General features: G+C 32.9%; 1 protein-coding gene across 1 annotated transcript; it reads right to left on the reverse strand.

Annotated features, from left to right (window-relative positions):
- Positions 1-481: 481 nt before the first annotated feature.
- Positions 482-25,145, reverse strand: LOC144855615 (uncharacterized). Its single transcript, XM_078713517.1, has 14 exons — positions 25,069-25,145; positions 18,566-19,517; positions 15,232-15,321; positions 14,078-14,243; positions 13,463-13,693; positions 10,339-10,497; positions 9,747-9,993; positions 8,159-8,406; positions 5,942-6,337; positions 5,722-5,856; positions 5,286-5,520; positions 4,888-5,004; positions 3,222-3,364; positions 482-2,302 (listed from the first exon to the last, which is right to left on the reverse strand). Exons 2-14 carry the CDS (start codon positions 19,437-19,439, stop codon positions 1,990-1,992), a joined length of 3,354 nt encoding a protein of 1,117 aa, XP_078569643.1. The 5' UTR covers positions 19,440-19,517; positions 25,069-25,145; the 3' UTR covers positions 482-1,989.
- Between the last annotated feature and the right edge of the window lie 919 nt (positions 25,146-26,064).

The raw sequence follows: 26,064 nt of genomic DNA on the forward strand, positions 1-26,064 counted from the left end.
GTGGAGCACAGTGATATAAAACAGAAATAAGTCACTGAATTTCTTTATTTCAATTGTACATTACTGTGCTCCTCTGGTGTCAGATTGGGTCCACTTGAGCAGTGTACCCAATTGGCACCAGGGGAGCACAGTAATATAAAATAGAAATAAAGTCATTAAATTATTACGGATGGAGTAACCAATATTGAACATATATACCAAGTTCGAAATATTTTTGAATTTGAGAAGTATTTTTTCTCGAAGTTTTTGTATGTGACTATTTTGCTGTGTTCCACTGGCGCCAAATTGGATCCACTGGAGCACAGTGTATTAACATACGAAACAATATTAAAATTTAGTGACTTTATTTCTATGTTATATAACTGTGCTCACCTGAGCCAAATTGGGTCCACACAGTGTATTAACATACGAAAAGATATTAAAATTAGTGACTTATTTCTATTTATATCACTGTGCACAAATATGTACAGTCATACCAGGGAGTTGCAACTACAACAATATAGGCCTATATCATGCATATATATATATATTCAAACTTTAATAACATAAATACTATGACTACATGTACACAAAGTAGCCTACCGGTGTATTGAATCTTTGTTTATAAATACTGTATCACTGACAATCGAGTCATATACACAACTGAATAAAAGATCCCTCTGCATATTGGCTATACCGTAACTACTTTGATAGATCATTAGTTTACCGAAAATTATAATCTTTATTATGATGACATCTTAAAAAATGTAAAAGTGACAAACGCTAAAAGTGCTTTTATATATTAATTAATTTAATACATTTGAAGAGAAAAGGTAATGGTTATATGCTTATTGTATAAAGAATACAGTTCCTTTGAAAGTGACCATTTCAAAATTTATATTTGATATGCAAATAGCGTAGAGGTTATACATTTTCCCAATTCAACTTTATAATAAATCACAGCTATGATTCATACACAAAAAAAATTATCCTATGGTTGCGGATAATAAAAAAATAAAGACTCTGACAAAATCAATAGGTTATATGGATGAAAGAAAGTTAAATTAAACCCTTTGAAGACGTGGCCTTGTATCCCATATGGGGTAATTTTTGCGGGAGGCGAGGCCCGTATACGTACGGGCTGACTTTTTGGTCACTGAATTGCACTTTTTGAGCAGTTGACTTTAGGCCAAAACATTTCTCAAAATTGAATAAATAAATAAATACCAATCACTATGCAGATAAGATTTGAGAAAAAGAGAATCAGTGGCCACCACACAATTTCTCAAAATTGTAAAACCAACACAAAACGGAAAAGTCAACAACAAAAAAACACCCTTAGAAATCAACACAATTTTTGAATATTTGGCTTCAAAACATATTTTAAAGCTGTAAATCATAAAATTTCAAAGCAATTGATAAAATATTTGTTTGTGTTTTTAAGGTGTTTTATGATTAACTCCTTGACACTTCATTAACCTCAAAGGTGGTGGCACACTTTTTTTTAGCGCTATAGATTCCAAATATACTAATATTAATAAGTAGCAAACAAAATCCAAAGTAGACCTATAATTAAGAGATAAAGTGTCAAGATAAAAATACTGTAAGAATACACACAGGGGCGGTCTCAGTTTTTTCTGCCACTAAATTAAAATTTAGATCCCATTTCACTGTATACAATATCCATATAACGTTATAGAAGTCCAGGGCTGGAAGAGAGTATTTGTAAATTGGCACCGTAAACTGTAACCAGCAGTCACCAATACACACAATGTATCGACGGTCAGCATATTTTGTAGATATGTTTCTGAACATGCGCAGAACCAATTTCTAACTGCTGCTTCTAAGTTGCTTGTTTTAACCTCATCATTGCTAGATAGAATATACAAACAGAAAATTATGGAAACCATTAAACCACCTTTTTGGAAAATTTCTGGCCCTAAGAAATAGATGATGGTTTGATCAATGTCTGATTATCACCATGCCAGCATTAAAACGCTTGTTCTACTACTATTCAGTCTCTATTAATGTTGTATGTATATTCTTGCGATGACCAGGGTGTGTCAATGGTCGAATTTCATATCCAGGAAACAATCCGCTGGCATTTGACAAACTGTAGGTTAGGAAATCAGCTGCTGAAGTTGTGCGTTTAAAAGGTTTTATAAACCCAGTTGGAGCAATCTCAATTGTAGATGATGGAGAATTAGTTCTTTCAATGGTCTGTTGAAGATCTGGTAAACCAGTCCCAGCAAAGAAGTCCACTCCTGTACCACCAATTTCTCCCCCCCATGGGGAGCGGCATCCAGAAGGTCCCCTGCTTGGACTAAAATAAATATAAAATCCAATGTAAATATATTGCATCAATAAATGTTTTAGAATGTTTAAGTTATTAAAATGTCATTGCCATCACTGATTTAATGTTGTTCAGGATAATTTGTGAAACCAGACCCCTACGGGGACTGTGCTTCTTATGCTATTGAGAAGTGTTAAATAATACAGGTTTTGAGTTAATCTTGGTCTGAACATGTTACCTATGTGTAGGTTTGAAAACAGATAGGCTAGGCCTAGCCCTGATTTCCTACATCTAGCTTAAACCAGTATTTCTACTACATACTACATTACTAGTATAAACAATGTATTAAAAAAACATATTAATCTAGGCAATCAGATAATGATCTCATAAATACAACAATTGTTAACCTTTGACTGAAGGCCAAATTGCTTCATTGTGGGCATTGGGCTAGTGTTATGGCTGCAGAAATGTGACCTTAGATAGAAGAATCTTTCATGCACGCAACGACAATGCCACTCTTGGCAGAGGGTGGAAACATTTTTTAAAGTACTATAAGTTTGAAATAGATTCACAAAACCTTACAGCAGCGGCAAGATCACTTGAGATAAAACATAATCCATACAACTTCCAAACACTTCTGGCCTTTAGGGAAAACCCAAGGGGAAACATCGTAAACCAAGGAATAAGATCGGATGATAGCTATAGGCCTAGAATTGAAATACTTGTCTTAAAAATTGATTTATTAAGTCTTTAAACATTTTTTAAGGGCTGCTGAACGGTTTGAAAAATTTGCAGATTTTTGTTGTTGTTGTTTTGTCCATGAATTTCATATCCAACAATGACGCATTCAGTGATGTATTGTATTTTATGGTCATTGGTACTAGCGGCTGGTTGTATGCAATTCCCAAATCTATTTCAGAAACTTGTTGGCACTAGCAATCTACAATACCTGAATCTGAAATCGTTTGGTAGAAAACTTCCATGATTAGCTTCTCTTTTACAGTTGATAACCTGCTTCAAGAAATCCTTTTTTGTATTGCCATATCCATTAAAGATGTGGTCACAGAAAACTAGTTTACCATTCATATACATCTGAAAATAAAGATTTGAATATTATTTATTTAATAATAAAAATAAAAACAATAAACAAAAATAATATATTGTTGGAAAGGTACACATGTCTTCTTTCAAATGCTGTTGAAAATTAGCAGTAATATCAATTATTTAATGAAATACAACCAGATTACTAACACACACCAAAATGGGCACGATGTGATTTATATTTATTAAATAGCTATGTTAGATTTTGTGTATTTTTGCGATTAACCAATCATATTTTTATTTTGTTACACGTGGTAACAAAATGTCCATAAATTATTAAAAATTGTGTATTTATATTACAATTAACTAGTGAAAAAATGGGCATAATAAATGTGATTCATAATTAAAGAACTATCTTTGATTTGTATGTATTTTTGCAATTAAAGGACATCTTTTTAATCGACTCATCTCTCAGTTAAAACACGTTATTTTCCCTATCAGGTATTTATTATTCAAATCCTTTTGAGAAAATATACTATAAAGAAGGTCCATTTATTTCATTTTGGAACAAATTTGCGAATATTCTGTGAGAACTTGACTACAAAATTAAAAACCACCATTGGTGGTATGATGTCATTGTATGTCAATTAAGCTTTCCCATGATTGGCAAAGCTCATGGTTGATTGATTTTGGATCCTGTGGCGAGTGTACTTGGTGTCTGGTGTGGCCCCCACCCTCTATTTCAACATGCTGGATCCGCCTCACCTGCTTATAATTTGTTACAAACGAAATGCTGCTTTAATAAAGTTATTGAAAAAAAAAAGAAAATTCATAATAGATAACAAAACCCTCAATTTAATATATTTTACATATTGATTTCAAATTGTTAACAGGAAATATTGAGTGGGGCCAATCATTTTTGATTGATTTGATTCTGAATCCAGTTGCTTGTCAATAAAGATCAATGTTTGAATGTATCAGAGTTTTGGTGTATGGCAGTTTTATGCAATATAAATAGTGCAACCTGATACCAGGATATCCACTGAATAATTTCCAAATAAAAACAGAACATAATTTGATTTTTCGATTGTTAGAATCTGATGATGATCTCATCTCATCTCATCTATCCCACATATAGTATACACATTTATAAAAGTGTCACGAACACATTAATTGGACCAAATCTCCAAATAGAATTAAAGCAATCACAAAAATGATACTTTGTAATGGATTTTCTCAATAATTATTTTAAAACACTTACTTAACCAACTAAAACAAATTACTGAAACTAACAACAAAGAAAACTTTATGGATGATAATAAAAAAAAAATTTGGAAAAGTTCAAAATTGTATTAGGAAAATATATATTTAATTTGATTGTAAAATGCATAACTTTATGGCAAACAAAACTGCTTTACTAATTTACATCTTGCAAAGTGTATTGTAGTGTCCAAAATGTCAGCAAACATTCTGAAAACACCTTAGTTCAACCAAAATTTGATCTGATTTTAATTCTATTGATTGTCATTAGCCACATGCTGATTTAAAGCTGTATAACAAAATACACGACTCACCAGAAACATGCCAGGGACCGCATTATGACGCCTTAACAACATCGGTTGATTATGCTCAGTATACAAAGCAGCATTTGCAACATCATATATTAGAAGACGATATGGATCTAGGTGACTCTGAAAACAACAACAACATACATTTGAGAATACTTGCTCACACTAATTTGTTATACTCCATTGGATGCCTATAATAAATAATATATCACACCATACACATCACATAAATCCATCTGCATAATATCTTTAGGTTAACATTCAGAAATTAGAGTTTCTTATATCATGACGTTCTATATGAACCTGTAGGAAGTAAATTAAGTGCTCTTCTTTATTACATTAATTCATTCATTTTTTTGGAAAGGGAAACAAATATAGTACAAAACAAGGACAATTAATATTACCTGATAACATGGTTTTGTTCTGTTTTTGTTTTGATGTTCATATAGTTTGGTGAGCATTGAGCGGGTTGTTAAATCAGGATAAAGCGTGGAAATAACGCTGATAACTACTAACTGATTTGGAGTCACTTCCTTATTGATGAAACAATCAAATTCAATATCGGTCAAAATTGGGATATGATGACGACTACATTTGCAAGTGGATATACTCTCACCAAAGAATTCATTACGTAATACACTGATGTTAGGTAATGTAAGAAAAATAGCTAACACCAGCTAACATGGTCAATATAAATGTACTAAACAAAAATTGCCTCACAGCAGCTCATGTTGTTACTATACCAACAAATGTAGAATTATTATTTGATATACTCATAAACCTTTTTTTCTACATTCTTTTACTTGCTAGTGTACATTACAAACAAAATACAAAGGATACACAGTGCAGCCTTTAAGAGGTGTAAGAAGTTGTTTTTTCTCATTTAATTCCACTACTGATGCATTTGAATATTTTGAAACTGGTGATGCATAAATAGAGATTCCTGCTGACAATGAAGCTGCATAGGTCTCAGGGCTATAAGACAAAGGAATAGGAAAATTATTAACAACTACTAGGTGCAACTGGATTAAAATCATTTCTTAAAAATTTACATACATACCAAGTTGATGGAGCTGGAGTTTGTGGTTTAGAGTGCACAGACTGTCCATCGATTTCTATTCGCACTTTGTCTTCTGTACGCTTTCGACTAGATGCGAGGCTGTATGCTTTTGAAGCTGTAGAATAGGAACTGATGGGCCGTTGACCACTTCCATATTTAATTGGTGGTGCTGACGGAACACGGGAAGATATAGATACTTCTGGGACAAATGTGGGATTATATTCCTCCATCTCATCTACATTTTCTTTTAGACAAGGAGCAAAACAACCGGGAACAGATTTTGCCGAGTGTGTAGAGCGTGTACGTCGCCTTGGACCAATACTCATGTTGCGTAGATGTGGTGAGGTGATACCAATTGCTAGCCTGTAATGCTCCATCCAATCGTCACATATATTCCTAGAAAAAAACAACAATGTTCAAATTTAAAATGAGAAGATAAGACTCCTTCAGCAGCAAAATAAAGTAGACATTTTATCATGCAAAAAGAGAGCTCAGAAGATTTTAATTAGCATTGGAAAGGTAGTAAAGGCAGCTATGTGCCAGCATGCTTGTTAATGTTATGAGATGCATAAACTGGATTTCTTTAATAGCAAAAAAAAATTGTCCTAACTAAATCCTTAATTTTGCTTAAGTCAGGTTTATTAATATTTCTAAGCAAAACTATTTTCTTAATTTTGTATTAAATCCAAGACAAAAAAAAACACCGTAACTTATTTGCTTATAAGCACTTCTTTAATATTTTAGCTTAACCGAAAATATAAACAAATAATAAATGGCAACCACATTTCTTTAAATGTGCTTTAACACAGTCATGCAATTTTTTTCTTAATTTCTCTATAAAATGTCATTTTTTTGATTTTCATCATTCATATAAAATACATATAAATCCAAAAACAAATTACTGAAAATAATGACATTGCTGTGGGTATCAGTGGCTGGATCTCAATGGACATACAAAATAAAATAAGCAAAAAGCTAAATCAAAACGATAAAGTTAAACAAAGATAAACAGCAAAACAAATTAGCAGAGCTTTTGGGCAGAGATCCTTTTATTTCCATTTAATTGATAACTTAATAAATATGACAACATGATTGGTCGAAATGGCATACCACATCACTACCCTTCAGATAATCTGAAACATTCATAGATCATTATGCTAGCCTGTCCCATCCCAATCTGATGAAAATAGCACTACATAATTTTACTTGAAACATATTGTAATTATAACAGTTAAAAGTAAATATAAAAGTTCTCCATACACTATCCTGCAATTTTTGCGTAATTTTAATGTAAAATACGAACAATTTTTTTCGAAAAACACATCAACAAAAATCTTCATGGCCGACTTAGTTGATCTACGCATTTAAACAAATGAGGGTCAAGGGTTAGGCCTATATGAACAAACACAAATAGGTACTACTTGCATCTCAGCAACCACTTTTGGCATACATTCTTCATATTCAGTCTAATGGGGCATTTTAGTTAAAAACGATCAGAAATGCTATAAATATATTGAGCAAAACGTTGTATTATTTTGATAAATAAGTCAGTAAAGCCACAATTTCCAAAATTCATTTATCCACTATAAACTGTACAAATGTTGCTTAAACTGCACCCCAGAAAAGAAAATATGCAGAAAGAATAAATAAGGTACTACGGAGATACCATATACTTAAATGATGGGGAATTCCGGGACAAAATGCAATAATTATGGACAAATCAACGACCAATATGACAGGGTATTCCACGAACACAGAGTATAGTGGCCTTTCGTATGACTTGTGACGCAACAAGCAATCCAAACAGTCAGAAATTAATTCTGAGCATGTTCAGAAACATCCACATAAAAAAATACACTGACCGCCAGTAAATTGTGCACGGTATTGTTGACTGCTGGTTAATTTTCCGCTGCAGTCTGTCAATTTACATATAGGCTCTTCCAACCCTGGACTTAAATGGTTATTATTATGATGAAATGGGATCTAAATTTTATTTTAGTGGCAGAAGAAACATTTAGTATGAAATTAAGGGTGTTTATGGTATAGTTTTCCTAATTTGACAGAAATATATCCTTTAACCAATTTTCCAGTTTTCCCAAAAATGTGCTCTATTGTTCTTTCAATCTAAGTTTTCGAACAAGCTCATTATAAACAAAGGCCTTGAGAGAAGTTTGTTTTTTACCTTGTCAGATGGACCTAAATGAAAAAAGTTCTTACTTGATTTTGCGCAAGATTCGACTATGTTCCCTCTCATCTGGTATGCTATAGTGTACCTTCTCAGGAATCTCCATGTTTCTTATCAGTTCAATAAACTCTGTCTGTGGGCTAGTTTTAGGCTTAGAAACTTTTTTGCCCACTCTCTTAGCATCCTTAAAACTAGCCATTTTCTTGGGAGGTTGTATTGTGAGCTTAACACTCTCCTCTGCTGACTTTGACATAAACAATTCTTTAGTAACAAGATAGCCCTTAATAAAAGATAAAAAAGGTTATCTGATTTGAGATGTTGAAAGTGATAGTGTTTTACATACAGTAGCTGGCGTTGCTTGTTAAATTCATTCTATTTTTAATACTTTATAACAGTATTGTAATGTTTAATCATTCTACGGGCCAAATGCCATTATTGTTTATGCCAGAAATAATTAAGGTATCAAAGATGAATAGATTTCCATTTTCTCGGTTCTCTACTCCCTAAAGGCTGACAATGTTGTTTGAAACAGCTTATGATTGCATGCATTACTCTTGTCGACAATGTTTTTATATTGTGCAAGTTTCAACATTATACCACACTTAAATATATTCTTGCCATTTGATTGGATGACTATATGGCACATGGTGTTAGATAGGTGGTACTATTAAACAATTGTGTGATATTACTTTTTCCAGCTTTTTTTTGTAGGAAAACAAAAATCTTCTCGCGTATGAAAAAAACCCCATGGCCAACTGTGAACATCCCTGTGTTAAATCCAAAAGCGATGCCTGTTGTTTTGCTTGACTTTGGCATAACAACATTACAAAAATGGTACTCAAATAGCGAATGTTTTGTATTTGTGCAATGGTGAAAATAAGAATAGAGAATTTCATCTTTCACCTCATGAAATTATTTATACCATCGCACTCGTTATTTGAATACTATGTGAGAGAAAGACATTTATCTATTATATTCCAATAGTTCAGGGAGGCTTTAGATTCAATCATCATTTCGAAATTTAGTGTAGTAAATCTAAGAAACGTTAAGAAACTCAATTTCTTTTCAGAACTTATATACGTGGTGTACCGCAAACTTTATATCAACAAATAAAACATACTTTAGCATTTTTTTTTTTATGTAGCACAACCAAATTTCTGTTGCCCTTCTTTTTAATGTTTTCAGTAGACCATTTATTCCATCACCTCACATCGACATGGATACATTGGCCTGCAGGGGCAAGTATGGGTCAGGCATTGTTTCACATCATCACCAAACGTTGTGATTGATATAATAAATGTTGTATTACAGAAGCATTGTATGCCTAAACGATACTGTCTTCTGTTTTCCACTAATACACTACAATTTTGTATGAAGCGTTGTATTAGGCTGTAACTGTTTGACACATAATTTGCCAATGGTCGTGCCAAGAATAGTTGCTAAGTCGTTTATACGTGACCTAATGTATCACCCAAGGATAGCACCGCTCATGAATATCTTGAACGATACTCGCTCTATAATCGATTAAAATGTGCATGATATGTTTAAAGTCCAACTGTATAGAATATACATAAAGCACACACTGAGAATTACAAGCAATCATCAAACAGAATGTCTTACCAACTCCTCTTGGCTCTGTGGCTCTATACTATTTATATTATGTCCAACTTGAAACTTGACAGACTCTTTCTGACAGTAAAACCCTAAAACCATCTGGTTTCGGTTGATGCATTTGAAGCTAATCTGTTCATTGAGTTGAATAAAGATTGGTGTTGCAAGCTTTGTATGGGGTAGTGGCCAGTTTATTTTTTGTGATACCTTTCCATCAATCTCCAAAAGCATTGCCGTTTTCTCCATGGCTATAAATCTGTATTTAAAAAAAAGAGTCAATAATTAGGTTTAGGTCTTTTAGTGTTTAATAACACAGTTTAGATTCATATTTTTTTTTAGCCATAAATTGCTATAAATACCATAAAAATATAATCTAGTAATTCATAACACTACATATTCTTTTGTGATGCTTCAAAAGTCTAAATCTTCTATATAGAATTTTCACTAGTAGTATTTTATATTTAATTTCTAAACCAACTAAAACACATAAAAATCAAAGTAAAATCCACATACACAATTGAGCCTGATGTAAACTACATAAGATATGAGTTTTATCTTTTGAAAACATTTTAGTGAGAGATTATGAACTTTTAATGTATACCTTGCAACTCCATTAGGGTGATAGCAACATGCTTTTCCATAAGGTGTGAATGTTGCAATCATGGAATGCTCATCTGTGTCTGCATAAACAATGGCATAGATTCCAGGTTTATCAATACCATTTCTACTGATGATGATGGCAGACCTACCAGAGAGGTAACTAAAAAATAAAGTTTAAGGAAACATGCTGAAAGCCAATTGTCTGGTAGTTGAACCAAAAATAAATGCCCTACCCAGAGAAAATTGGTACAAAAGAAATGTTGACATCATTGGAAGTGGAATTTTATGGAGAATAACATATCTAAAATCGATAATTAATTCTTTAGACACGTTTTTCTTTTATTTTAAATTACTGTAGATAGAGGCTTCTATTTGATCTCAAATTGTTTACAACATACATATTTCTACTTGAATGTTCGTAAAGTGTATGTTCTTATACTCTAATGAATAATTTTGACATCAAACAACAGTAAATATGTTATTTTGATTCTGAAATTGTATAATAGTAACTATACCATGGAAATGGTGTCAAACTTTTCATACAGATAATACATGTATATTTTTATTTGTGATAACGGAATATTTCAATTTTTGAATAATATTTAATAATAATAATAGTTAAACTGGATTAGTATATTTCAGAGTCTTATCTGATTAATCATTAATAAAATATTAACTAATTTCTCCAAATTCTTGTGACTGTCCCATTAGTAATCTCTACATGTTGTTTAGCAATTTGTTCCATTTTTTTGGGCACAAACTTGTATGTCTGTAACTTTATATGTTTTTGTCTTATTCTGTGTATGTGCTATTTCAAATACATTTTTTGCAGGTGTTGTAAAAAACCAAAATGGGCAACATACTGTAGATAGGGCCTATATCCATACAGTCAATCAATCAATCATAAAACATTTATTTCCAAAGAATGGTGGAGTTACCTAGAAAGCATATGCTTGTGACGTGTCAGGACGCCATTAATAAAACAGACATTAAAACAGTGTTAAAAGATAGGACAGAATTTTTCAAAAGCCGGCGAGCAGTCTTAAAGTAACAAGTAAACTCAAATTGCATTTTCTCGAGAACTACTTGTCCAAAAAACTTCATTTTTGTACAAGAGGCAAGAGTTATAATTGATAATTGATTCTGTCAGGATCTTTATTTCTTTATTTATTCTTTCCTTAGCACTATTTTGTCTGTCAATTATCTTGATATCAGTTTCATCTAGCTAAGTCAATTTTTCAGAGTATATTCCTTATGGCCAGGAATCAATGTGGTTATGTTTTCATGGTGCGCAATCAAAAATTATGCGGTCTACGCGCGATTTAACGAAATCATGTTTGTAATCATAACTTTGCGGTAGGTAATAATTTATCTGCACCAAAGTGGCTACTGAATAGTAAATACACGGAGGAATCTTTCTACAAAAAAGATCGTAACAAATTCATTCTAAATATAGTATCAGAACGTTCAGTCGGTCGCTCAAAAAGAACGCCGACCGTAATTAATACAGACCTAGTTTTTTTGGTCACAGACTCGCATGGCATGAAACACGATACTATATGTTTTACCACAACCTCTCAAATGTTTTTTTCTAAACTCAGTACGAGAGGCTGCTGTCCGATGATAAAACAGTACCGTCATTAAGATCGTGTACCTGGATTATTTTGAAACCCAACTCTCTCTCTAAACTGTTCCCACAAGATCGACGTTTTTTCCCCTCCAAATTCTGATCATGACATGATTTCATGTTCAAGGGGGGTGGGCTTATACCCGCGCTGCATTTTTGGATCCTCTGGTATAAGCCCACCCCCCAAACTTATAACCGCGTCAGTGCAGTATATTATTATTATTAGGAGCTTGTTTAAGATCATCTGAAAGGTTTTTCCAGAGCTTATATTACTATGAAATGACTATTTTTCTTATAGCTTGTTTTTGCTTTAGGAATACTAAGGTTTCTACTATTAGCTATAATAGATGAAAATGGTCAGAAATATATAGAGGAACATTTACTAAAGTTTTTATAATTATTGCTAATTATTATTCTACACACTATATTTTATATAAAAATAAATAATGTATGGACCTATTGCGATAATTTTTTGTCTTTAAACGGTTACAAATGTAACTAAGTCAATGCTAATAATTTAAGTGGCAAGCTATAAATACTAGGATACATCGCGTGCGGATTGATATTTCCATATTGTGATGTGATGCACCCAAGAATCATAACTTTTCAGTGAAAATACCCCATCTTCCCCAATTTGTATTAACAGATTCTGCCAAAAAAAGAAAGACAATTAATTCAGCAACGAGACGTCCGGCTGGTACTATAGCTAGTGTAGTGTTTGTACGTTTCTCAAAGCATTTTTACTAATGGCATTGCCCCAGATAACACAGCAATAGTCAAAATGTAGAGATAGTGTTTTATATAGTGTGTGTGTGTTTACTCCTTCATCAGTATAACTTGGTATCTTTCTGCTAATTTAGGGCCAACATTTGCAAAATAAACATTTAGTGTAGCAGCAATGTCATTAGGGTTTGAAGTATTTTCACTATTAATATTTGCAATGTTGGTGTCTTTACAATTTTTTAGAAACAGTAAATATAATATTTAGCTCTGTCTACACTATCAAACTATAGTTTGACAAAAAAAGTGTGATGTGCCCAAATATAATAGTAATATGACATTATCATGTCCATATATGGGCACATCACTTTGTTTTTGTCACATAAAGTTTGATAGTGTAGACAGAGCTTTATGAAAGAGCAAAGAGTTTGATATATTTACTATTTATGAAGTCAAGAATTTAAAAAGAAAACATGATTTAAAATCTTCAGAAAATAACCACGACTTTTCAAACACACGCACTCCTACTACCAGCGTCTAGCTCACTCCCTGTTACACTGAGTTATTCACCGGGCTGTAAGGTATATATATCTGAGGTTAACAGACCACAACACAGTACACACACATGCCCCATATCGGGGGTATCTTCGGCGTACCGCGGGATCAAATGTTCATTTCGATCGAAACATATCCCATTTAAAAAGTTTAGAAAGTATACATTAATTCTTTCTACTGTACATAATCAAAGTTACACCTAAATCAAGTACAAAAAGGATACTAAACAACTGCACAACCATCAGGCAGGCTAGTGTAGAACTTTGGATGGTTATCTTGAATCATTGTTGGCATCTTGGGATGTGGTAATTTGTTCATAGACTGCAAACCTTTTTCTTTTGCATTTTTCTTACTTGTGTATTTCATTATGTTTTCACGCCTCGTGTCACCATAATATCGGTTGATAAGTGGCTTGTCATAGCCCAGTTCCTGCATTCTACATTGCTGCTCTTGACTAAAGACAAAAAAGAAACATAAAATACAGGTAGGTGAATGGGTATGACTAAAAATATTCAATCATTTATGGCTCCCTAATCCTCTGTTGAATGCAGCCAACCATTTCTGTTCTTGTGTAAGTAGTTGCTGCATTTGTTTAGAGGTCATCTCTTTATGTTTTTGTCTTTTTTCCCTGTTGTCCACTGTCTTTCCTGCTAATTTTGCTTTTACTAAATATGTTCATGTCTTTGACTTATTATTGCGTTTTTAATTTGTGACCCTTAGTGTGACACTAAGTACTTGTATTTCCATTCCATTCCATTGTTAGTTTGGAATTTTTTTCTCTTCCTCACTTTGTTTCCAGACTTTTTTTTATCTAAAATCCTATAGGTTCTATTCTTACGCCTGCAATATGCTAATTTTTAATCTTTCTTGAGCCCAGTGTACTAGAGTCTGCTTGGCTATTTGTATTTCTTCTGCATTCTGGTGAATGATCCATCCTTTATCCTCACAAACTTTAGATTGCATTGAGAAGTTGATGACTTGAAGAAAACTAGGTTGATGAATACCTGGAATACAATAAAACAAATAACTGTTTATATTTTGAAATGCTGATTTGATTACAATTGTTTTTTTTATTTATTTTTTGTTTGTTTAACTTATAAATTGATCACATGTACAGTATCTGTAGTCTTTAGCCTAATTAAAAAAAATTATTTTATAAAGCTTGAAAACTTGAATTTTAATTATAGACATGTTAGATACGTACTCACTGGTGGTACTGTACCTCCATCAATAAATCATATCCTAATTAGATCATTGTTATTACTGCTTTAACAACAGTAATTATTTGTATTACCTGATTATAATAATATAATATTGTCAAATTATTGATTGAAATCACTATGAAGGCCTATATGCTATTTTTATCATTTTATATATCCAAATATGCTTTTTTTTTAATATTACAGAAATAAACTAATTAATTTTAAAATAATTATTGAGAAGTTGATGACTTGAAGAAAACTAGGTTGATGAATACCTGGAATACAATAAAACAAATTACTGTTTATATTTTGAAATGCTGATTTGATTACAATTGTTTTTTTTATTTATTTTTTGTTTGTTTAACTTATAAATTGATCACATGTACAGTATCTGTAGTCTTTAGCCTAATTAAAAAAAATTATTTTATAAAGCTTGAAAACTTGAATTTTAATTATAGACATGTTAGATACGTACTCACTGGTGGTACTGTACCTCCATCAATAAATCATATCCTAATTAGATCATTGTTATGACTGCTTTAACAACAGTAATTATTTGTATTACCTGATTATAATAATATAATATTGTCAAATTATTGATTGAAATCACTATGAAGGCCTATATGCTATTTTTATCATTTTATATATCCAAATATGCTTTTTTTTTAATATTAAAGAAATAAACTAATTAATTTTAAAATAATTATTTTTTGCATATTTTGTATACACAAGTTATTTATTTTGAAAAAAATTTCATAAGAAAAAATGAAAGCAACAAATAAAAAAGTACTTTGCCCATCAGGATAACCTTCTGAAAACATTGACATGCTATCACTCTTGCTTCGTGTTGAGAGCACTCTTAATCTGTCACCACTGCTTCCTAAAGAAAAAAGCCATTCTTAAATTATAATCAAATCAAAAGTGCTACAGTACAATAATATGGTTGCTTCCAAAGGTGACATTAACTATTTATAAACAATTGCCAAACGTTACTTTTGAAAAACATTATCTAATCTAATTTTCAATCAAGCAAATTCCACTTAAACGCGAATTAAAACATAATCTTTCATAACGCCTTTTACTATTTCTATGCAAAATTAGTATAATTTCAATATAAAATTTAATGACAAAAAGAGAGATCGATGTTTTGGTACCATCATAGAACCATTTTCAAGATCAAGTGAATACAAAACAATAATAATTATGTGCACTAAGCACCAAAGTTGGTGACAGGAAATGCTAATTGAGGGCTAATTAAGTAATTAGCTCCTCCTATTGAGTTAGATAAACAATTTAGCTTTGATGGAATCCGATTGTTTATTGAGTGTAGGTTTTATCTCTTTGATCCACAACATCTCCTTAATTAGGAAATCAAACTTTATTGTTACATTTAGATAAGACTCTAAAGTATTCTGAGATATCACCAGTTATGCCCTGTTGTTTTAGGTGATCGCCTATAATACTTTTGTTATGTTCATTAATGCGTTTGTAAAGGTGTCGGCAAGTGTAACCGACATAGTTTGTATCACACAAACCACATTGAAATTTGTACACAACGCATTGTGAATTAATGATTCTGGGTTTCATTTCCTTTGGTTTTAAGGTGTCACCTATCTTACGACTAGTAAATACTGGTAAAATATCATTTTCAATCTTCGCACTAAGTTGTTTAAGTTGTTTAGTAACCGTGTTACAACAAGTTTGATCCTTGTACGGTAGTACAATCCTAATAGGCTGGGGAGATTCATCAGTTAGCATATCTTCATTAGTATTACTAGGAGTCACACAAGTATTAATGGATTGCTTGAAAGCCTTAACATTATTACTAATAAGATCTAAAGGATAATTCAACTTTTGAAAAATCTTTGTTACATTATCAACCTCTGATAGGAAAATGTCATGCCTAGATGACAATTTGTAGGCCCTATTAAGCATTGTATGAATTAGATTACGTTTATGTTTGATATCCACATGGCTATCATAATGTAATAATAAGCCTTTATTAGTGGATTTCTTATATACTTTGGTTTCAAGACATCGTTTTTTGAGATAGTCATACCTAAAAAATGTTATTGAGTTATCTCTAGCAATTTCCATTGTAAAATCAACGGCATCGTGTGAATTGTTCAAAGTGTTAAAAAAATTCTGTGCTGAAACCTGGCTTGGCATGGATACGATTGTGTCATCAACGTAGAGACGATAGAACTGTGGCATTTTCCCTGTTGCTTGTAAGGTATCTTCAATGTAACACATGAAAACATTTGCCATCAGTGGTCCAAGCGGTAAACCCATGGCTATGCCATCAACCTGCTCATATAGATCACCATCATATTGGAAAAGTTGATTTTTGGTCGCAATTGTAAGTAGGTCCATAAGACCTTGTTTATTGATAGATAAACCGTGTTCAATATTAAACCAGTCATCTTTAAAGGCCTTATGAACAAGAATGTTAATGGTCTCATCAAGTGGAACATTGGTGAATAGAGAAACTACGTCGTAAGAGACAAGAACATCATCTGAACCAATTTCAGTAGAAGTAACTCTTTAGTAAAATCAAAAATGTCTGGTATAGAGTATTCGTTGCTGGCTAATGGTTTTTAGCTTCTCATCTAACCATTTTGCTAATTTAATTGTATGTGCCAGTGGCTGAGAGTATTGGCCTAACAGATAGATTTTCTTTGTGCGTCTTGGGAAGACCATAAAGATGTGCTAACCTCGAGCCTTGTGGTGTTAGTGTAGATGCTACTTCCTTCGGTAGTATATTACAAACAATATTAGATAGTTGCTTCTCCTTTTCTAAGAGAGGATGGAAATGCTTAATTGGTCTACCTCTAGACTTAGGTTGTGTCTTACTTACGGGTATAAACTTAGATGTGTTGTTTATAGACGATTGTCTAAGAAGTTGGTCATAATGATGTTTATCCATGACTCCACGACTCCGGAACCTTTGTCAGGTTTAGTAATGACAATGTCATCCCTTTTCTTCAATTGTCCCAATGCTCTTTTCAGGGACCTAGGTGGAGATGGGTCCTTGCGTTCTATGTTTAGAGTTTTGCCATGTTGTTTTAGGTGATCGCCTATAATACAAATTTCAATGTGGTTCGTGTGATACAAACTATGTCGGTATATATATACAGTACTATAAAAAGATTGTTTGAATGTGTGCTGTCTTATATTAACAACTTCTTCTATGATAGTATTTTATTATATTATATAATAATGAATTTTGTATATACATTATTGAATGAATAAAGATTGAATGAATAAAGATGGGAGAGACCCATAAAAGATAAAAAAAAAAAAACTATGTCGGTTACACTTGCCACAAACGCATTAATGAACATAACAAAAGTATTATACTTATAGGCGATCACCTAAAACAACATGGCATAACTGGTGATATCTCAGAATACTTTAGAGTCTTATCTAAATATAACAATAAGTTTGATTGCCTAATTAAGGAGATGTTGTGGATCAAAGAGATAAAACCTACACTCAATAAACAATCGGATTCCATCAAAACTAAATTGTTTATCTAACTCAGTAGGAGGAGCTAATTACTTAATTAGCCCTCAATTAGCATTTCCTGTCACCAACTTTGGTGCTTAGTGCACATAATTATTATTGTTTTGTATTCACTTGATCTTGAAAATGGTTCTATGATGGTACCGAAACGTCGATCTCTCTTTTTGTCATTAAATTTTATATTAAAATTATATAGTAAACGTCTTTTAATTTGTAAAATTAGTATAAGGTTCATAAATTATAAGTCAGTCATAAAACTTGTCAAAACAGTTTATCAATACAGGTAGATTTCTTTAAAAAAAAAAACTGTCTTGAACACAATACAAGGTTATAACCACCGGTTTTTAATTTTTTGTTACCTAAATTACTATATTGAAACCAGATGAAATTGTTTTACAATTTGATCCATGTTATTGTTCCCACTAGGAAGGATGAAATGCAAAATCGTAAAGTGCAAAGCAAACGAGTTGTCAACCAAAGACAAGTGAAAATTCAAATAATCCATTACTTGTGATTGGTCAAATTACTTCTTGCGTCCAAGTGGGAACCAAGCACAATCCTGTCAAATCAAACACAAAGATAAATGTATTCTTACTCACCATGATCTGGTTTGAGGCAATTCCTATTTTTTTTTTCACTTCTTGATATAACTCTGGAATGGTGATGACCTAGACTAATATGTGAGCTCTTTGAGAAGTCATTACTTTTTACACATGTCATCATCATCGCCTCATCTTTATTGCTTTTATTACATGTATCACTGTCATCTATTTCTGATTTTTTTTTCCGTTTTTTCTTCTTTTCCCCCTCAACAAAAATGTCATTATCATTCTCTTTATTTTCAAAATGATCTTCCTCAATTAATTTTGCATTGACAGCATTTTTAGCATCCTCATTCTGTTTGTGTATCAACCAGTTCTCATGACACTGCCATTCTCGCTTTGTGTACTGAGCTTCTTTGATCAAATCTTTAAAGTTGTACAGCATCTCGTTGATAACCTCTCTAGGCATATTTAAATGCTTGTTTTCAAAAATATACAAAACTTTTGCCAAATGTAGGAGAAGAGCTGGTGCGGCGACCACTGCTTCCTTATAAAACTGCCTTTGTGCAAATTCACCTTCAAATTCAAATGCTGCATCTTCTAGAGTGCCACCGTGAAGGCTTCTTAGCATTGAAATTCGTCGAAAGAGACTTTCACTTCCATGGATATCAGGGAGGATGCTTCCTTTAGTTTGGTCACCCACCACATCTTCACTGATTTCACAATTTTCAAACACTGTTCTTTCATTGGCAAGTCCTTCTTGTTTCATTCCAACAAGCTTTTGTTGTTTATCTTGTTGTGAAAGAAAGGCGGCTAATCTAGGATTTAAGTTCGCAAACCTAAGACTTCTTGGGAGTTCATCTGGAAATTTTCGTGACCTCTTCTTTAGTTTGCGTTGAAGTTTCTGATCAAAGAAATATAGTTTTGACATAATGCTGCAATGGTGAGCATTAGTTTCAGGTACATTTGTAGGAAATATGCTTAGCAGAACCTGCACTGTATTGAATACCTAAAAAACGAAAATTTAGGCATTTTAATTTTAAAAAGTATTATTTATAACTATTTTTAATCAATAAATAATTGAGCACCCTTCAGAAATCCATCGCCAGCTTGCTTCGATAAAAGTATGGAGGAACCATAAATATAGACATACTTGTCAATAATTGCAAAAGATCAATAAGTACATACAAAAAAATTGCAAAATATTAAAACCAGTGAAATAAAAATAAAATGTAAGTGAATAAACTTAACAATTCATGTTTCCGCAGCAATGTGTTTTTCATTCGATTTGTGTCCACTTTTTTATTTTATCTCTATGTATCAAATAATTAATACACCACTAAAAACACCCAAAATAATATAGTTTGGCATTTTATACTTTCGTATAAATATACTTTCGTGTTTGTGTGCATCATCTAATTCACACAGCACAATTTTTCTTTAGCGTCTTTTATTTTCGTAAAGTCTGTTTAAAGTGAAAGTGTATAACAAATCAATGGCCGTAAATACAGTAGTTCCGAATTTATTCGTGATACAATTTGTTTTATTTTAATAATTTGTCAAAGTACTTTTGTCACAGTGCACTTTTATTATACTTGCCCTTGCAAGTATATGACCACATATTAAGGCAGACAAAAGACTGTGCGGAGCACGGGTTACTGCTAGCATACATAATTTGTGTTTTTATTTTACAGGTTTCAAAGAAGTAATGTTTTGAAAGATTCTAAAAAGATTAATCACTGATTTAAAGTTTTGAAAATGTTTTAAAATTAGTTAACAGCGGCTGTCTGATTACGTATTTTTAAACCACAATTACGAATCTTTCTATGATGCCTACATGTGGATACCAGCTCATTTTTGCTTTAGTACCGTAGTTTTAGGATAATATAATTATAATAATAAATGATAATATGTAGATCTTATGCCTACCATATAGATTAGTTTAAACAAACTACTTATTGACCATTTGCATTTATTGACAAGTATGTCTATTGTTATTTAAAGATGTATTGTCCCTTGAAACACAAAAAATGAAGGACAAAATATTCTAAATTTAAATTGGTCATATCAAAATAATATTAAAGTTATTCACTTTGAGCCAAAAACAACAAGTTTGCGCACTTAACAGGTAAATTAATTTGATTACATTTTGTCTGGAAAATTGTTGAAAAATTATGCATGATGCTAATTAGGATTGTTTAAAACTCGTAACGGTTGAGAAGATGTTTTTACACGGATCGCGAGGAAGTTTTATGATTATGCATACAGAGTAGCCAAACAAGCGTGTTGCATTATGAGATATGTTTTGATCGAAACTTTGACTGGAATTTAAAGTTATTTATTGAAAAAAAAAAAAGTTAAATGATTTTTTTTTGGACTAACTTTTGGTGAAAGTTAATAACTATGACCCACCTTTTTTCGAAATATTTATTTTTTTTGGAATTAGTCAAAGGGACAATACATCTTTAATTATTATGGTTATGACTATCAACGCTTTTCAAAATGAAGAAATAAAAAATACTCAAATAAAAAACGATCTCATCACCGATATGAGTGTTTTACATGCAGGTATTTTAGCAAAGTTAATAAGAAGACGCCACATTTTTACCATCGTATATAGTTTAGTGCACGTTTTTTAAAAATTCCCGGTCAGCAGAAACACATAGCAGTTGTGAGGAAACAGCTGCCAAAAGGCGCAGCTCTGATCGGTTTCAGAATTGTCGCATTTTAATCAACAGCACAACAATGATCATTTTACTGAAAAAATTCACATCAACCTCTTTTGGTTATCAAACAATTATTATACCTAATAAATATCCTCATATATTATCAGGTATTTATTAAATTAAACAAGACAGCGAAGAGGCATGGAATACGTACACGAACGTACGACAAATACATGTGGTTGGTCATACCATGGATTAATGAATAGAAGGATATGCATCGACGGTGACATCAAACAATTTTCCAACGCGCTTGCCTATACTAAAGCACTTCTGCCAATGAAACTAACACGCTCATTGAACTCTGTGTCTCTACCCGCGGCCCTCTGTAGAACGCTGCGAATCAACTGTTACATTTTTTTTAGAACAAAACGTAGCCATGTAGAAATCGTATGCGCAGTCTAAATGTTCTATTGCCATGTCTGCGTCGATGATTAATTGACAACAACAATATATTGCTGAACAATTCTGTTTTAGTTTCATCACAATCTGACTACGAAAAGTTCACTTTCTTACGACTGGTAATTTTAAGAAGTTGGTAATATCAATAAAATATGCAATTTTCACGCTGCTGCTCTAGCCCGCTACGTCACAAGAGATAAATCATTCAGATATAAAGCAGGCAGCAGTTATAGTACTAGACACTGACATTTTTGCGAAAATGGAAACTCCACTATAATTTATAGGTCCCAGCTGCTAGACCCAAAAAACGTCTAGGAAAAGAGTCTAACGGTTGAATGACAAATCCCAAAGCATTTCTGGTATTTATGAGTCCCATGATATTATATAATACTGTAAATCAAAACAGTCCATGAAAGTTTTTGTTTGTACCATGGAACTATAATTATAGGTCCATGTTTGTACTAAAGTGACAGAAATTAAGTATGTATTTCATATCAATGTTAATTGTTATTTACTTCTGTAACAAAAAAATAATATATAAAAAGAGAAAAGAAACGTTTAATTATAACTCAAAAAGCATTGTCTGACAGACAATTTAAGTATTTTTTGCTTTAAATTACATTTTTTTTTCAGGTAAAATAACTATTATGTGACAATAAAATGACACACACATGATAAAAAATATTTTTCAGAGGGACAATATATCTTTAAAACTGTTACGTCAACAATCGAGCAGCGTTTTTTGTAAGAAATATTTCTTGTTATATTTGAATTATCATATTGGCCCTGCCACCTTCTGTCATTAAAAATTGCGTTAATCTATAGAATATTAAATTATGTATTTGACCATATTGTTACCGTGTCTTCTGTTCTCTCACGTACAACAAACATGTTTTTAATGCCTAAGCAGTGGTTTCTTTATAAATCTCCTTAATCATCGATGTGATTATATTTAAATTGTAGTGCCTGGTGATTGACTAGTGGTTATGTCATCCACACCACATCCAATCACCGGGCCTAATTGAATGAAAACTGCGATCCCTGATCCGGGATTGGCTGGCTATGTATATCTGACTCTACTACTCTCTAGCGCTCGTTTCGTTTTGAAAAGTTGACGAAAGGCAAACTAAACCATGAACAAACGAAGCATAAAAGTACCTTGTCTATTACTGTATTATTATTCCCACAGCAAGTAGACAACGATAAGTATATAGATCATGTAGTTACTACACTTAAGATTGGCCTACCAATAGGCCTACCTAGGCCTATATCAATGTCGGCAAATCATAGGGTTTACTAGTAAGCCTAAGCCTACTATCTTTACTGATTTTGTAATTTTACATGTAGGCTGACTCAGATGTAGGGCTACTACAGGTCATAAAATGCTAGGCCTACTTTAAGGTCATAAAAACATTAGCGTAGATCAATCGCGGCAGATTTCGAATGTTTTTTAAACCCAAAGGGTACTACAATTTACAAACAATTTGTATTTAATCTTGTAATTACATTTAATTAATAATCTTGTAATATTTCTGGAAGATCGTTTAGTTTGAATTCAGAAAAGTTATATTAAATTCGTCGCATAAAGTTTTGTTTGTCGGCATAGCAGCTAGCGCTAAAAATATAAAATATTAATCACGCCACCAAGATAAAAGCGCGCGAAAGCATAGCCAACAAGGTTAAAGGTTGTTGAGCATGTGCAGTAAACAATATATTAGGCACACGATCGTTTCATGGTTAACGACGGTTAATTAAACTGTGTTTATTTTGTAACATTGTGGGCGGTCTGCGCTCTGTCGGCTAGAGTCATGGAAGCTTTGATCTCAAACTGATGCATATCCTTCTATTCCTTAATCCATGGTCATACTAACTATTTAACATTTTTGGTGTCTAGGACAGGTGCAGGTCAACTCGGCCCTAATACGTCTCGGCCAAAGTCAAGTTGGCCAAAGTCAAGTCGGCCCCATGTCAAGTTGTTCCCAAGTCAACTCGGCCCCAAGTCAACTCGGCCTCAAGTCAGCCTCACGTCATCTCGGCCTCAAGTCAACTCGGCCTAACGTCAAATTGGCCAAATACTAATCGGTCAACTCTGCCCCATTAAAGTATGGAATGCAAAAAGTGCTAATAGTTAATATTATAATGGCAGGATTAGTAAGGTTAGGTCTACACATAGGCCTAGGCCTAGACAAAATAAAACGGAATATTCAATATAAATTTTTTTTTCGTTTGATTGATAGGTAGGCCTAGTATTTATTTATATTATATTAGTTGTGATGTTAGTCCCAGTATGTGTTTGTTAGTAGGCTAGCCTAGGCCTATTTTGATACAAACAAGGAGGTTCCCAGAATGAATCGAAATATTCTTAGATATACTTATATTTAATATTATTACTGTAGATAGATATTATTAGATTACAGTAAAAAAAAAAAAAAAATAATTTATTTATAATTATTATATTATCAATTCGCTTCGATTTTTGCTTTCCATACTGTATTGGGGCCGAGTTGACCGATTAGTTTTTGGCATGAGGCCAAGTTGACGTGGGGCCGAGTTGAAGTCGGGGCCGACTTGACTTTGGGCCGAGTAGGATCGAATTCGTCTAGGCCTAGGCTAGGCTATATCGCGCTAAAATTGAGGTTTTATTGTAGGAAACGGGGTAGGTCCTTTGGATTATTCCATTATTAATCAGAAGGTAGGTCATTTCAGTCAGGGGAAAAATGGCAAAATGTTTCCTACTTTCTAGGATTTTTATCAGATAATCTATATTGTTTTGACTACTCTTGTAACATGACCACAGTGCTGATTTTGCCATTTTTCTGATATGAAATACTAGAGTATTTTTAAAACTGACAGATAAATAAATGATTTATATTTAGGCCTAGGCCTATATCTCATTTACATAGGCCTAGGCCTACTCTACTCTACTATTGAATCTTCATACAGTATTGCATTAATAATTTACGTACGGTATTGTCGAATCTTTATATATCATTTACATACTATCGAATCTTTATACAGTAGACAATTGCATTGCTCTTCGACCGTAATCCCTACTAGTGGTAGACCTAGTAGTAGTAGGCCTAGGCCTAGTAGGCCTATATAGCCCGGTATATAGGGCCTACTAGGCTAGCTAGGCCTACTAGCTAGGCCCTACCTAGCTAGGCCTGGCTACTAGGCCTAGGCCCTTATAATGTATCGATTTACGATATCTAGGCCTAGGCTAAATAGGGCCAACTAGAGTCCAGGGCATAAATAATTTAACTTACTTATAAAATAGGCCTAGCCAAGCTAGGCCTACTAGCTAGAGAGTAATTTTAGTTGGCCTAGCTAGGCGGCCTCCTCTACTCAATAGAATAGCCTCTCTAGGTAGGCAGCCTACTAATAGACTACTGTATGATGTAGGCCTAGGCTAGGATATTGCATAAATTGCCGTACATGCTAGGAACAAACGGGAACAAACACATCGTACAAACAGAGAGAGAGCAGAGTTTTTAGGGGTAAAGTATACAATACGGCCGGGGGATGACGATCTTGCTGCAGCAGCATCGTCATGCATGCGACGTCGACACTGGCTGTTATTGTACGTCCGCCGTGTTGCTATGGTGAACAGACGTACAGCGTTGCCAGCGATAAAATTTAGTCTCAAATAATTCCAGATTGGGAAAAATAATGCCAAATCCCCAAAATGTGGCCCTAATTAGCGCCACCAACGGTTGCATGTCTAAAAAACGTCTGTAAAACCCCAACTGACACAAAATAGGGCCTAAAATTTTATCCCACGTCGTTAAAATATTTATATTTTTAGTTTTGTGAACTAATATAATTCCCAATATCTGGGGTGCGAAAATGGTAATTGCAAATGTCATCACACACCACCATCCCCTCCCCCTCACCCAAATTCAAAACCTGCTACAGCCACGGAAATTTTGAATTTTTTAGCTGAAATATGTTTGGAAATATCATAAAATATATTAATGTCTTCAAGACAACAGCCCCACCATGGTTGTAAAATTGGAAAATTTTGAAAAATAGAGCTGCTCGTTGGCCGGAAATGGCACTTATTTTCAAATATGAAATAAAAATATATTTATTAGTGCCTCCAGGATCTTAGCGGCACTTGTAGACTATATAGACGTTTTTTTGTTCCAAAAATAACTTTAACTTCCAGATAAAAACATATCTCATAATGCAACACAAAGAGTAAACATAAACAAGCCGAACTAGATACAATATTAAAAGAGCATAATGCTGATATCATAATGGGTACAGAATCACATTTGGATTCTACTTATACTGATTCAGAAGTGTTTCCAAATGGATACAACGTAACTAGAAAAGATAGAAATAGATTTGGTGGTGGGGTCTTTATAGCCTACAAAGACGACCTGATTTTTACTCCCACTGAGGAAGGAGATGAATCAGAATTTCTAC

Source organism: Antedon bifida, chromosome 11, assembly GCF_963402885.1.
Source record: "Antedon bifida chromosome 11, ecAntBifi1.1, whole genome shotgun sequence".
NCBI classification, from domain to species: domain Eukaryota; kingdom Metazoa; phylum Echinodermata; class Crinoidea; order Comatulida; family Antedonidae; genus Antedon; species Antedon bifida.

What these genes read in the sequence shown, in the direction of transcription:
- LOC144855615 (XM_078713517.1), bottom strand. Translation starts at nt 19,439, where the DNA reads ATGTCAAAACTATATTTCTTTGATCAGAAACTTCAACGCAAACTAAAG. An exon ending in GATGGTTGTGCAGTTGTTTA is followed by an intron (nt 10,498 to 13,462) that starts GTATCCTTTTTG and finishes TTTATTTTTTAG; the next exon opens with TTACCTCTCTGGTAGGTCTG. An exon ending in ACTCCAGCTCCATCAACTTG is followed by an intron (nt 5,857 to 5,941) that starts GTATGTATGTAA and finishes TTTGTCTTATAG; the next exon opens with CCCTGAGACCTATGCAGCTT.